Source organism: Strix aluco, chromosome 3 (assembly GCF_031877795.1).
Source record: "Strix aluco isolate bStrAlu1 chromosome 3, bStrAlu1.hap1, whole genome shotgun sequence".
Lineage (NCBI taxonomy): Eukaryota > Metazoa > Chordata > Aves > Strigiformes > Strigidae > Strix > Strix aluco.
In genome coordinates this window covers 132,465,018-132,480,398 of record NC_133933.1, presented here as the reverse complement: position 1 = coordinate 132,480,398, position 15,381 = coordinate 132,465,018, and the positions used below count along the sequence as shown (strand labels likewise).

Genomic DNA, 15,381 nt, shown 5'->3' with positions numbered 1-15,381 from the left:
CCAAGCGCGCATCGGGCCTACGGGCGGCTGGAGCCGAGGCCGCGGCACAGCCTGAGCAGCCACCCAGGGGCTGCAGCGCCGGGGCCGGCCGAGAACGCAGCTCCCACATTTTGACAATGGATTCCACGACTCCGAACTGAAAACAAAGAGCGAGCCAAGCTGAGATACTTACAGTTCTGGTGAAAAACGAACAGTGCTTAAAAGCTCGGTCCTGTTGTTCTGACCTGTGCCCTCACCCGGCGCTGCAAACCGGCTAAACCGAGTCTCGGACGCTCAGAAATGCAGGCGCGATGGCGTGGAAACAAAAAATTGTTGGGGTTGTTTTGGTTTTTTTTTTTCCCAGCAAGAAACTACGCAGTCAAATTTAAAGTCCTGGGCTGAGGCACTGCCATGGCAGTGTGTTACACTGGCAAAATAAGGCTTTTAAGTGGACAAAAAAAGAATCGATTTCCCTACACTTTATTCTCAGCAGCAGTTGGAGGGATCCTGCTGATGTTAAAAGACACTCCCCCTTCCCCAGACAACCAAGCCCCAAAATTAAAGTTTGGCAAGTGAAAAAGGCCTTTCAAAGAAGATTGCTGGGCAGCCTTAGCTACAGGCCCTCCCACTGCCATCGGCTCCTGAGGAGAGCGTGAGGTTGGCGGGAGGAATGGGAAGGTCCCGAGTGCCACCGGCACCGCGAGGGGGGCAGAAAGGAGAGGGAAAGCATCTGCATCACACACAGCCGCTGCCTTCACACAGATCAGTTTATCCCGAGTTATCAGCTGCTTCTGAACCAACGTGGTACCAGCAGGGTAGATCTCATGAGTCTGTCTATAATATATGGAAAGAAACTGCAGACTCTTAAAGACAGCAGCTCATGCAGCAAAAGCTTTAACGCTTCTGTAAGTCAGGAAATTACCGTGGGCCATGTCTTGAGGGGAAGAGAATTAACCACTGGGCTAGAAGATGGCAAACTGCTGAGGGCACAGGGAGTGAGCCTGTATTGCTGCCAGTAAGGACAGAGACAGTTTGACGCACTCACACACGTACTTCATCTTAAAAGATCTCATTTCCCACGACGGATGAAAACATGAGCAAATCTGACTGGTAGGAAAAACGTTGCTGAGAAAGAGCAACTGAAAACTGTGGATCATTGCTGGTGAAGGGCCTGGAGAATAAATCCTGTGAGGAGCGATGGAAGGAGCTGGGACTGCTCAGTGTGAGGAGGAGAAGGTGAGGGGAGACCTCATCACTCTCTACAGCTCCCTGAAAGGACATTGTAGAGAGGTTGGTGCTGGTCTCTTCTCCCAGGGAATTAGTGACAGAACAAGAGGGAACGGCTTTAAACTGCAACAGGGGAGGTTCAGACTGGACATGAGGAGAAAATGTTTCCCAGCAAGAGTGGTCAGAGAGTGGAATAGGCTGCCCAGGGAGGGGTGGAGTCCCCATCCCTGGGTGTGTTTAAGGGCCGTTTGGATGAGCTGTTGGGGGATGTGGTGTAGGGGAGAACTTTGTAGAGTCGGGCTGAGGGTTGGACTCGATGATCCCAAGGGGCTTTTCCAACCTGAAGGATTCTGTGATTACAGAGACATTCATTACCCCATCAGTAAGTCACAGGTAACCACATCATCCAGCGGAAACACAGAGTAGGAAAATTCTTCTAGAGGAGAAGCAAAGCAAGCAATTAAAATAAAAAATGTATTAGACATTTCTCTTAGGGATATGGTGGAGTTGAGAACTGTCAATGTTAGGCTAATGGTTGGACTGGATGATCTTCAAGGTCTTTTCCAACCGAGACGATTCTGTGATTCTGTGATTCTATGAGTCCTTCACAGTTGAAGATGACTACCAAGCTGGTAGCAATCACTGCACATTAGAACTTTGCTACTATTGATGCTAAAAATACAAAGAGGCTGTTACGTGGCCAGTACTTATTTGAAAAGCAAAGTGCAGGAGAAATGCCAGTTCCCCTGCGGTAAGCACAGGGCAGCGCTACCCAGCCAGGACTTTTAGAATGTTTGTTATCCATTTCTTAAAAGCTAAATTTCAGTAAGGCTGAAAACATTTTAATCCTCTATTGATAAAACGAGATGTTTTCAGTCACTCGGGGCAAACACTGTACGATACCCATAGCAGTTATGAAGACTCCTCACATCCCTGCATTTCAATAGTCTGTATGTATGTATCATTGAATTACAGGATGGTTTGAGTGGGCAGAGACCCTAAAGCCCATCCAGTGCCACCCCCCTGCCCCGGGCAGGGACACCTTCCACTAGCCCAGGTTGCCCAAAGCCCCGTCCAACCTGGCCTTGAACCCTTCCAGGGAGGGGGCAGCCACAGCTTCTCTGGGCAACCTGTGCCAGGGCCTCACCACCCTCACAGGGAAGAATTTCTGCCTTAGATCTCATCTAAATCTGCCCTCTGTCAGTTTAAAGCCATTACCCCTTATCCTGACTACATGCCCTTGTAAAAATTCCCTCCCCCCTTTCCTGTAGCCCCTTTCAGTCCTGGGAGGCCGCTCTAAGGTCTCCCCAGAGCCTTCTCTTCTCCAGCTGAACCCCCCCAACTCTCTCAGCCTGTCCTCACAGGGGGGTGCTCCAGCCCCCCGAGCATCTTCGTGGCCTCCTCTGGCCCCGCTCGAGCAGGTCCGTGTCCTTCTGCTGTTGGTGCCCCCAGCGCTGGACGCAGTACTCCAGGTGGGGTGTTATTTATATAGAGTTATATATATATATATATATATATAGTTTATACATAGTGTTCTTAGTTTAAATAATGGCTGGACAGGAAATTCAACCAAATTCAGTGCGCTTATGACAAACACCATAACATGGTCAAGTCCCATTAGAGACACAATTTGCATGGAGCTGGGGCTGCTACCACAGCTCGACGTGCTAGGGGCAGCGCGCTTCCCAGCTGTAAAGCCCAGCTGCCTAAAATACACCCCGGTCTATGTAAATAAACAGAGCTCTCAAAGGGTGGCAGGTTCTGCCCCAAACACAAGACAGTGTAATTGCTCCTGCAATGTGGTTTTCACGGGCACAAGCAACTCTATCGCGTGAGACGGTTCATCTTCTTGAAGGGCCGACCTGGTGCTCTAATCACTAACATACAGTTTAATCTGGTTTCCCTCCAGCATTCCTGAGTTACACAGTGACACATCTCCTTAGCACGTCTCTCTGGAAACTTTTTTTAATGGTTTCTGCAACAGTGAAAGAAGGAAGCAGAGCCCTAAGATGTCACAGTCAGCCTGCGTGGCTGAACGCCACCAGCCCCCACTGCTGCGTAGTCCGTGTCCTGGCTGCACCTCCCAGGTATTACGCACGTAGAGCAAAAATGTATCTGAGAGCAAAGAACGTCAGGAGGTTGTCAAGATAGCCAAGTATCATATTCATAAACTAGGTGGAAAAATAAGCAAACAGTGAAGTGGCAGAGTTTGCTGATGATACCAAGTTATTCAGGGAAAAACACATGGGCTGATGGACAACTTGTAGGAGAGGGGACAATAGCCACAGAGGAATGTTATTGCAATATTATAATAAACACTTGTACAAAAGCCTCAGGTCAACAGTGATCAAAGCAAGCAGAATGATGGGAGTTACCAGGGAAGAAATACAGAACAGAAACAAAACATCCATGCACCTATTTCTTGAAGTGCCATTTTCATACTGGCTCTAAATGCATCCAGGTGAGCTGGAAGAGCCCAACAAGGATGGAACAGCCCTCAAACGAGGAACGAGAAGGGTCATTCAGCCTGGAAACGCGAGATGATGGGGCTCTGTAAAATCCTGGATGGCACGGTAAAGCGAACAGAACAACGGTTCAGATTCAAACACAAGAGTTAGAGACTTCGGGATGACGTGTCAACACACTTGTCGGGTTCTTGTGCTCTTCCTGCCCTTTCTCTCTGGGTTACTGCTGTTGATCAACACTGGAGAAGACCACCAGCCTACGCTATGACCGGACTCACTATTGGTGTTCCTGAGCACACTGAGTTTTCAGTGAGGACACCCGAGACTGAGCTGGAGTCGTCCTTCCTGAGACCTTGAGCTCTCAGACCACCAGTACTGAGCATCATGATTTCTGCCTTCAAAAAAACCACCAACCCATCCCAGCAAGGATTTTTCTGCATGCAGACATGGAAGTCACACAACCTCAGTATCACAGTACACGTGGATCAAAAAAACCCCAGTACTGATTCACAAAATCCCAGAATCATCTGGGTTGGAAAAGCCCTTGAAGCTCCTCCAGTCCAACCATGAACGTCACACTGACCGTTCTCAACTCCACCAGATCCCCCAGCGCCATGTCAAAATTCAATACAGAACAAGTTTAACATTAAAGGGAATAAGGAAAAAATAGATGTAGAGGTTAAAGGAGGATCCCATCAAGATCCCAAACAAGAATTTCAGGCTTTACTCAAAAACGGCTTCACATGCAGAGGGATCAAACATCTCCTGAACGTGCTTTTTGCTCTGAAGAGCAAAGCGGGTCCTTGGCCAGCAGGACCAGCACCAAAGTGCCAACCACACCAGGGCGGTGGGCTGGGGGCCAGGAGCCCTTCAGCCAGGAATTCCTGCTCATCTGGTCCAGTCTTTTGTGGGAAAGGCAGCTCAGATGAGATTATCTAGCACCTTGTCCAATTGCACCCTGAAAACCTCCAACAATGGGGACACCACCACGTCCCTGAGGGGGTGTTCCAGTGAATGGTCACTCTGACTGTAAAAAATTTCTTATGTCAAGATTAAACCTCTCCCGGTGCAACTTGCACCCGTTGCCCCTTGTCTTCTCCACGTGGCTCCTTGTGAAGAGAAGTTTTATTTTTGAGTTTGTATTCCCTTTCTCCTATGTCACAGGGCTTAGAGGAGCGGCAGGTCACAGACAACCTTTGTTTCTAGAGAGGAGAGGCACCCAGCTCATGCTTTTGTGGGTAAAAATTGAACGTGGCAAGGTACGTGAGGCTGAAAGGCAAAGCCACGGGATTTTGTTTGACCTGGAGTGCCAGAACGAACTGTAAAAATCTCAAAGGCAAACCAGAAGAAAACACAAGAGAAAAACCAACCTGGATGAGAAAGCTCATTCCCAAAGCAGCCCCCGCCCTCAGCCAGGGCCAGACACGCTTCCCCGCGTGCACCCCCACACCGCTGGCGACAGAAGGGGGGACCTGAGCCTGTCTTCTGCGGGTACCGCGCGGCAAAACCTTCCCCGCCCCGCCTGAATGCTCGCACGACCAACTTCTGTATGTCCTCATGGACCGTCACCGAGAGGAGACTATTGCTTGGAGCAAGAGCGTTTCCATCGCTCTGGGGCAGTGAGCTGCCCCCCCCAAGCCTGTCAGTGCTCAGCTCCTGCCAGCTGGAGACACACTGAGGGCAGGGAAATGCCTGGATGTGCCCCTGCCCCGTCCCTCGCTACAGAAGGGGTTGTTGGGCGTTGGAATGGGCTGCCCAGGGCAGGGGGGGAGTCCCCATCCCTGGAGGGGTTGAAGAGTTGGGTTGACCCAGCGCTGAGGGATCTGGTGGAGTTGGGAACGGTCAGGGTGAGGTTCATGGTTGGACTGGAGAAGCTTCAAGGGCTTTTCCAACCTAGGCGATCCTGTGATTCTGTATTTCTAATTCTAACACAGTACTAGCTACAAGGTCTGGTCTGAATTAAATGGAACAATATTGATGCTCGGCGACTCAAACATGCATGCACCGGGTTTTTCTAAGCCTCTAGCTCAGAGGAGCACCTGAGAAACCCACCGAACACAATCAAAATGCATTAGGACAGCAAAGCTCAGGACTCAGACACGGTTTTACTGCTCCTCTGCTCGCCCGGCGCAGCTGCAGCCACACGCAACAGCTTTCAATTCCTCTTTGCTCTCAGCTCTGCGGCTGAATCCTTCCACTCCATCAGGCCCCTCCAGCGTCGGTGGATGTCCCCGAGGGCGCGGGGACGGGGCTGAGCATGGGGGATTGCTGCTCACAGCACCACACACCCTTTCCAGATACTTCATGCAAGCGGCTGAGCCCTCGCAGGGCCCAACCGAGTCTCAAACAGGAACTTTTGGGGCCAAACAGCACCTGTCTGGGGCGGTGAGAATCCCTGGCTCATTCTGAAAAATGTCTGGCGTATTAAATGACTGCTCACTTCAGTTTTCTGCAAAACAAATTAGGGACTTACAAACAGCACCTCCCTACATTTCAGTGGAAATATTTGGGGGCCCTCCAGCACCTCAGAAATACTGTGCTTATGGGAATAAGCACCCCGAAAGGGCTGTGTTCCCCACATCGGTCAGGGACACCAGGCAGGAGTGACGCCCAGGGCTGCCCCAAACAGCACTGCGATGCCACCGACTCTGAGTGACACAAGGGCAACAACAGCTTCTGGCCAGCTCCCCTCACGGGAGAGGAGCAGGAGCTGGGCTGAGCTCTGCAGGGTGATGAGCAGCGGGCTGGCGTGTAAACCAGGCTCTGAGCGCAGCTTAGTCAGGCCCAGGCCATAAGCTGCGGGTTTGTTGAAGTGCTGGGAAAGCATCACAAAAGTTCACTCAGTAAAAGCACAGATTGAAGGGGGCCTGCAGAAAACTGATCTGTCGTTTCTTCAGTAAGCCTTAGGATTTTTAGTTGCTGAGGAAAACTCAAGCATGGGAACTCATGCCAAAAAAAACCTTCTACTGTAGATTTTAAGTTTATAACCCCTTTCTTTACATGTCTGAAATGCCTATCAAACACAGAGCCACAGGTAAGCGACTTCAGAAATACGGTGCTTGCTGTGAGGTCTAATGGCAATGCAGCTTCTTGACTGCTAGAGAGTAAGCCCTCGGAGGCTGTACAGCCCGTTAGGAAAGACTGCAGCTCCTTCGAAAGCTGGATACTATGATATACGAGCCTAAATAGAAGATACACTAACTTAAATAAAAGAAAACGAAACGTTTTTGGCTTTGCATCTGCAGATTCCTTGGTGAATTGCATAATGTGATACTCGGGAAACAGCTTCCTCATGAGTCACGAGCGCAAGCAGGAATTGGCTGTATTTAGCAAAGCTGATATTTCTACCAAATCTTTAGCAGGAAGAAACAAAATGACATAACCCAAACAGAACTCTTTTTTTTAAAATTTTTTTTAGCAGCTGTTACGGGCGCGCGGCAGCAAAGCGCTTTCTGGAGGCAGCGCCGTGATGGGGCCGCGGGTGTTAATTAAGGAAGCTGCGAGCCGCCGCCACAGCGAAGCTCTAGTAGTCAAAGCAGGTCATGTCCTCCAACTGCGAGCCCGTATTTCTGTGCGTCCAGGCTCCCAAGGTTTTCCTCTATACTAAAAGATAACGCACAAAATGTCAGTGTTTTCCTTCTTATTCTTATTTTCTTATTTTCCTAAGTATGGGCCATTGGCAGTGAACGTAGTGTAGGAGTTTGATATTTTTCCTTCACTGTCCTATTTAAAAGGAGTTTATGGTGATATCCTGTTTTAACCTTACTAAAATCTTCCAATCTATTTTCAGTAAATGACATTTTGCTAAATATAGTTACTTTTCACTTTGACCACTGATCTGGTCAAACAAAATTCTGACTGCCTGGGAGCCACGAGGGACCCACAGGGACGTGGCTGTTGTATGAATTATCGATAATCCTGCCTAGTGTGTTTCCCCCTTCCTCTTAAAGTTTACTTCACCATCTGATATTTTTTTCCCTTTTTCTTCCTTTTTAATACAGTGAACTTAGGTTGGGTTCTGCCAGAGGAGAGACCTGTTACTGCAACGGCTCTCGCAGGAGGTGTCAGTTGTAGAAGCTAAACAAGATCCTTCTCTGACTCTGATTAGAAAGGGTACACCAGGGACATGGCAGAAATTATAGGAAAATCCAATTTTGCCAGTCATTTTCATCATCAGAAGCCATGAAAGTCTGGGCAGCTCCATACTGGAACCAAACGCCTTTTATTGATTCGTACCAGCTTGCAAAGCCAGGTGTAGGCGCCAATCGTGGTTCCACTCCACTCAGCCGAAGCTTTGCAGCTGATCACAGAAACACGACTAATTTATACACATTTTATTTCCAGACACCATAAGGATGGACTAGATTGGTAACCCTGAGCTCAACCAACCCCGGGTGTACAGACAAGGTGCACACAGACAACAACACCGAGCAGCTGTAGTTCACGTTCACGGGGTGCGTTACAACAAACCACTTGCAAGTTGTCCTACAAAACACATTCTAGCCAAATGGTGATAGAAGCAGCCAGAATTGAGGCGTTCATACTAAGTTTCAGGATGATTTAAAACAACACAGAACCCAAGGAGCCTTGCCAGCATCCTTTCACAAGTACTGTATCCAAAAAAAGCTTTGTGTTCATCATCAAACTCCAGCCGAGCAGCTGCTTCAAGGCCAAAGCAGCAGTGGCCATCTCACCCCGATCAGCACAGAGTGACCCCGGCCAGAGAAACGCCCGTTTCGTCCCCAAAATTGAGAATCTACCACAGCTGCCTGCTGAAACAACACATCTTACCTTCACAGGGAATTCCATAAAGCTGCTCCATGAACATCGCTGCTGCTGCTGCTTAAGCTCCACAATCAAAGCTGCTCCTGGCTCCCTCCCGCTGTCTGCTCCGGCACAGATGCAATAATGCACGGGGCTTGTTTTTAAACTTTTTCCCCTCTGCTCCTGATTGGTGCCGTGTAATGCCCATGTGGGTCTACAAATGCACAAAGGTTTCTATCCTGTCTAAAATCAAAGTGTCAGTTTTGCTGCTGTCAGAGCACTTTATTTTTGTACATATAAGGAAGTGGCTGTTGATGTTATCTGAATGCGCTTCCTGTTTTATATGTATATGAGCAAAACTAATGTCACGTTAAGCTAAACTGCAGTCTCAAAGAGCTCCAGTCAAAGCCTCTAAGCAAAATAATATGCACACAGCTCATCTGGTCGCTGCCTACCCCAGTTTGCATTCACTTTGTTGATTTTTATCACAATTCCGTATTGTGACAATAAAAACGAGCCTCCCCGAGCCCTGCACAGCCAAGCAGCAGCACCCTGGACTAGTGCTGCTTCCCACCCAGCCTCGCGGCGTCGGCTGGACTGCAAAGGGCTCGGAGGATGCTGCCAACCCTGTCCCAACCATCACCCAGGTGGGAACACGGCCAGCAGCCCAGCAATGCCACCAGACAATTCTGGCTGAATTTGGGCTATTCGTGAATTTAAGTGACTAGATTTGGTTGGGTTTTTTTTTTCACGGGGAAGGAGGCTTTAGTGTGTTTCATGTACACACAGACAGTCCAGGAAGCGGCCGTGTAGGAGTGCTGCATTCCAGAGCTGATGCTACACAGCTCAACGCTGAAGGAATCTTTCTAACTGGAATTTAGTGCTTTTCTGTTTACTTTAGAGCAGAGCAAACAAAACGTAGCAAATTAAAACTTGCTTTGAGTAGAAACTCTTCTACTCTTGTAGAAGAAAACAGCAGTAAGAGGCACGGAGGCACCAAGGTGGGGAGCTGCCAGCACCAACGCCACACTTCATATCCCCCGAAGTCAGAACGGCCGTGGCCAGGAGGTCCCACAAGGTGCAGGATCACCCACTTCCACTTTCAAACGTTACCGATTGCCAGACTCGGAGATGAGCCGCGGCTGGGAGGGAGCTGAAGCCGTTTGCACTTTCTACTTTCATTCTGCTTTTCATGGCAACTCCCTGGATATTAAACACAAGTTAGTTTTTATACACACCAAGATTACGAAACCTCAGGTTTTGCTGGAGGAAACCAAAAGCATCATTTCAGACGCATAAAGTAATGAAATACTAAAAATGAAAGACAATTTTTTTCCCTGTGGACTTCAAGGCACAACCACCAGCTCTCGGAGTACAGTTGGTCTGCACTTTGAGAAACTTAAACTGAGAGAAGTGTGGGTTCCACTTAGTGAAAATTACTGTCTCTAAAATATCAACGAGCTACAGCATGTAAATGAAAGATGTCTTACAAATACTAGAATTTAAAAATGTTCCACGCAAAGATTTTTTGAACCATTTACCATCACAGTACTTTACTTCATCTCATTCAACAGTTTTGGATCATTTAATTTTCATGTAAAGTGATGTTACAGCCAAGAAACAAAGCTGGGAAGATAAACCAGGCATCTTACTTAGTGACAGAAGACTGAGAGCTATCATAGCAAAATGAAGTAATGAGACCTAGAACGTGCAAGGTCCAGTTTGCTGTGCATTTGTGTCCTGGCATCAACTGACTTGAATGTCTGCAAGGAGATGAGCTGAAGAAGAAGTTTCTCCTGCAGCTGGGGCAGCTGCATCGCCCTTGTGTGTACCCTCACACGAGGCCACGCTACAGCCTGCTGCACTGCTGGAGCAGGAACTGCCTCTTCTCCCTTCCCACTGACTCTTGTGAAAAGCAGGGACTTAATAATCTTTGTAACTCCTCCAGCTACGCATCTACATTTGGATGAAATCAGCTTCAGAAGCTACAGTTTAGGAACAGACCGACATCAAAAGCACAAGCCTTGTTTCCAAACCCGAAAAAAAAAATCTCATAGGTATGTAGGACACGCTATTTGACGTGTCTGGTGGAAGCACATGGGTTTCTGTAGCTAGTGCCAAGGTGATACCAGCAGCCTCACGTTCAGCCACATTTAATTTCCCAGAACAAGCGAGCAGGTTCCCGTTTGCTGCCTGATCAGAGATGGCTTTCCTGGAGGATCCCTACCAAGGCTCTCTCCCCCACTGCAGGTGCCTTCACAGCTCCTCCACCGTGTGGCACAGCTGCACCAAATATCAAACGAGCCTCCTGAGAAAGGAGGAACAATCCAGGTATTAATTTAAATCTGTTGCTGTTAAGCATCCTTCAGGAACTGGCTGTTTGCCTACAGCAGCCTCCCGGCGCCAAGCTGGGCTATGAAAGCCTCCAACTCTGCTGTTAACACGGGAGCCTTGACTCTGCCCGTACCTCCCTTTCCATCGCCATACCCAGGAAGGGAAAACAGCACATAAATAGGGAGGTTTTTCGGAAGGTTAGTGTATCTTTTCTTTTTTTAAAGACATTTTTTGCAAAGAAGCTTCTTTGAGTACTTTTAAAATCCCTCCTGAAGCACCTGGACTGGCACAGACCAGTAACACCAAGTGTCTCACACCAAGCGGTCAGGACACCTCATTCGCTCAAAATGAACATTGGGCATCTGATGGCATTTATTCATTGGAGTGCACCAAACATGCCTCGTTCTTTCAGCTTTTGTGCTCTCCTTTTAAATCTCTGAAGAAAACTTATGTTGCAGGGAAAAAAAAACAAAAAAAAAAGAGATTAAGAAGACATTCCCACAGCTGGCTGAATATGAGCCAGCAGTGTGTCCAGGTGGCCAAGAAGGCCAATGGCATCCTGGCTTGTACCAGCCATAGTGTGGCCAGCAGGAAAGGGCAGGGATTGTTCCCCCTGGACTTGGCACTGGGGAGGCCGCCCCTCGATGAGTGGGTTCAGTTTTGGGCCCCTCACTCCAAAAAGGCCCTTGAATGACTCGAGCGTGTCCAGAGAAGGGCAACGGAGCTGGTGCAGGGTCTGGAGCACAGGTCTGATGGGGAGCGGCTGAGGGAACTGGGGGGGTTTAGTCTGGAGAAGAGGAGGCTGAGGGGAGACCTCATGGCCCTCTGCAACTGCCTGAAAGGAGGGTGCAGAGAGGGGGGATGAGTCTCTTGAGCCAAGAAACCAGCGCCAGGACAAGAGGAAATGCCTCAAGCTGCACCAGGGCAGGGTTAGACTGGATATTAGGAAAAATTTTCTCACCGAAAGGGTTGTCAAGTGTTGGAACAGGCTGCCCAGGGCAGTGGTGGAGTCACCATCCTTGGAGGGATTTAAAAGACACGTAGACGTGGCGCTTAGGGACAGGGTTTAGTGGTGGCCTTGGCAGTGTTGGGTTAACGGTTGGACTCGATGATCTTAAAGGTCTTTTCCAACCTAAATTCCATCTACAATTCCATGATTCTGGAGCATTTTTGCTTTTGGAAAGGTGCTTATCAGACACGTTTTGGAGTTTAATGGGCACTTGAGTGGCAGCAAGTCTAAACTATCTAGCATAAAAAAAACCCCAAACTGCTACTTTCTTGGACACCAAAAAGACATGCTGATTGGCAAAAAGCCCTGCAGGAGTCCCCAGGGATCTCTGGAGAGCTCGGGAGGCTCCCAGTGAGCGGGGTGGCAGAGGTGGCACGCTGCTCTCCAGCCTCACTGCCACAGCCGACGGAGCCAGGCGAGAAAGAGGAAAAGGAGAATAACAGAGACAGGAAACACGTGCTGCAAAACAAAAACCTCAAGAAATAGCTAGCGCAGCAAAAAGCCTTCGGGGGAAAGCCCCTGGTGCGGTCGCTGCCTTCCTACAGTGAATCACTGACACAGCAACGGAGCAAATGTGCCCCTGGCGCAGAGGGATAACGCACAGCCGCGCCGCACCACTCCATCTCCTGATTTTGCTGTAAGAGGGAGCTTATCAGGAAAGAAAGTCCCAACAGCACAGGCTTCTCGAACCGAGGTAAACCCCTCCATGGCTTCGGGGGCACCAGGCGCTCCTGCCTGCGCTCCTGCCTGCACCTCTGTTCCCCCCAGACCCTCCTGCCCGCCAGAGCGGGCTCACCCCAGTCCCACCGGGCTCTGACCCACAACAGGAGGAGGAGGCGTGCCCAGAACTGGCAGGATTGGACCTTTTCTTGGTGAAAATCCGCTACTATCCCAAGCCAAAATCCAAGCTCTGCATGCGCGTAGTGCAAAACCAGCCAGCCACAGGTTAAGAGAAACAGGAGATGCTATCTCAGGTGAGAGCAGCTCATTTGGCCGGGACCTACACAAAGAAATGCCCGTTCATAGTTCTGCCCTCCCCACAAAGCAAAATCGGTACTCACATGCATCTGAAGGTCACGCCAGAACCCGCGAGCACAGGTGTCAGTAGGACAGTGCATCACCACATAACCTTTTAAAGAGCAAAGAACCAGGCAATATCATTTATGCCTTTGAATGTTCTTTTGTGTAATATAGGCCATAAAATTTTATTCTTGCACGATACTTCTAATTTCTAGCTGAACAAAGTACTTTTGGTTTGGGGTTTTGTTGTTTGGTTTGTTTGCTGGGGTTTTTTAATAAAGAAAACATTTATATCTACAAGGAAATTTCTGAAAAATGCCGTATGTGGTGTCACAGCAAGACTTGACTTCATAAAAAGGAGAACCACACAAACACAGAAACAAATTATGAAGAAACCAAAAGGAGCATCTAAAAGGATAAAACACGTGGCAGTGGCAAAGGCATCGTTTAAATAAACCATAACAGATTCCTAGAGAAAGTGGTTATCACGTATCAAATATGACTAAAGATCTAGAAATAAACTTCTCTGGTTTAAGAACAGAGTAAAGTCTTGCAGATCTTTAAATCCTGCAGATTAATAACTGATTAAATTTAACAGGAGGTAGAACCAGCCAGGCTTCCCCACGGCGGGGGGTACTGGTGGGGTGTCCAAGGACGCGTGCGACCACCCACACCACCCAATACATGTGATGGGGAGGAGACACAGCTTGCAGGCATAAGAAATTTTTCTGCATAACAAAAGATTAAACCTGATTGCAGAGAACTGCAAAAGGACCTCACGGACCACCAAAACGGCAGATTGGACTCCATGAAGGTAGAAGGCAACAGAATAACCAAAGGGAAGAATAACTCTGAAATGGCTACTGATGCTCAGGAAAAGGATCCCAGAGTTAGCACAGATGAAAACATCAACTCAATGCTCATCAAAGGTCAAAAAAAGCACAGACTAACAGAATATGATGGAAAGGAATAAGCAAAAAAATATTAAGAGTTGTAAGAAGATAAAATAAGAGAGGACAGACATCATTCTGTGTATTCACAGAACACGCATGTTTTGAAGCGTACGGGCATTTCCACCCACCCATCTCAGAAAAGATACAACACAACCGAAAAAGATTCAGAAAATGAAATAAGGATAGCCAAGATTACTCATGAAAAATGAAATAAGGATAACCAAGACCAGCTCTGTAGCCTCAAAGCCTGGCACCAATCGTCCCGCGGGGCTCCTCGGGCTCCTGCTACATCCTCATTTCCCAGTGCTGAGGGAGCTGCTGCACCCGAGTGCTGAGCGCTGCTGGCAGGTGCCCAGAGCTGTACAGCTCTGGAACAAGCCTCCATACATTGTTTTCTTTAGAAAAGCATCCCTATTTTCAACACAGTCACGACTGCAGCTTTTACAAGCAATTCACGCAGCTTAAATAAGAGGAGAGTCATGGCTAGCAATGAAGTTGGGTTTGCTCGAAGACGTGAGGCACATCCTGCTCTGCTACCTACCCACCAGAGGAGTGATTGTATCATCAGCTTTAGATAATCTCGGTAGCCCCCAAGAAAATAAAAAAGAAAAATCAACATAATGCTGAAAAAAAAGCAACATGGTATATGGTACAACACAAACACACGTCTTATTGTCCATTGTATTCTTCTTAGTCAGGGTGGCCTCAACCACTTAGTATTTAAAAGAAAGCGCTTTCTTTTAATATGGAAAAGTGCGGAAAGTTGACTGCAAAGAAAAGAAGTTTCATCTCAGCTCTGGTAACATCAGCATTCAAATAAATCCTGTATTCTTTCCCTCTCAGTCGACAGCTCGTCACTCACAAGAGAAGGAGCAGAAATGCTCAGCGCACCACTCAAGCTACGTCAAGGAGGAGTAAATCACTACACAGCGCTCAGCCTGCACCTTCCAAAGGGTGCAAACACGGTGTCTTCTCTGGAGACAGCAGCGTGGAGCTGGACACGCAGTTACAGTACATCAGTATGTTAAGAAAGATTTTAATTTTACTGGGGAACAGTCAGTGCGAAGCAGCTCATGGCTGATGTATGTTCTCAGGCATGAAATTCATGTTTGTCATCTTTGGCAACTGACCTCTGAGACTTAAATACATGCAGAAACACTGCTCCACCTCCCCCATGCGACACGGAGATGTGTATTTTAACCACCCATTTCTTGATCCTACTGTGAACCAAGACAGAAGGGGGTGGAGGCCGAGCTCTCCAACAAGGGGAGGGCAACGTCCTTCCGCCCGCTGGCAACTCCGCCGCAGCACTGAGCACCACCACAGGGTTTGTTACATCCATTCGGACTTTCACCACACAAGAACCATCCGACGATGTGCCCTGATGTACCACCTACCCCGACTTCTGACCCGCTCCCCAGTGTAAAGGTATGTTTTGCTCTGGGAGAACTCCCCTCCACCTGTCCGGGACGTTTCAGTGTTTCAGGCTGAACAGCAAATAAATAAAGCAAATTATTTCTCTTTTTGCCTTACCCTGACAGCTGAAACGTGGCACTCTGTGAGAGACAACATGTAAAAATATGTCCGGAAAGAAACAGGCCTGTGAGAAACAAAGACTGAGAACAACAGC

At 48.3% G+C, this 15,381-nt stretch overlaps 1 protein-coding gene across 7 annotated transcripts in view; it reads right to left on the bottom strand.

Moving 5' to 3' along the window:
• Nucleotides 1-15,381, bottom strand: part of ASXL2 (ASXL transcriptional regulator 2) — a 134,339-nt gene that overhangs the window by 52,352 nt on the left and 66,606 nt on the right. Inside the window, exon 1 of one of the 7 annotated variants that reach the window (XM_074820414.1) lies at nt 8,463-8,814. The exons of the other annotated variants lie outside the window; for them this stretch is intronic. Within the exon in view, the coding sequence (XP_074676515.1) occupies nt 8,463-8,499 (37 nt within the window). The 5' untranslated portion in view covers nt 8,500-8,814. Of the gene's footprint in view, nt 1-8,462; nt 8,815-15,381 lie in introns of those variants that run through there. 7 annotated transcript variants of the gene reach the window in all.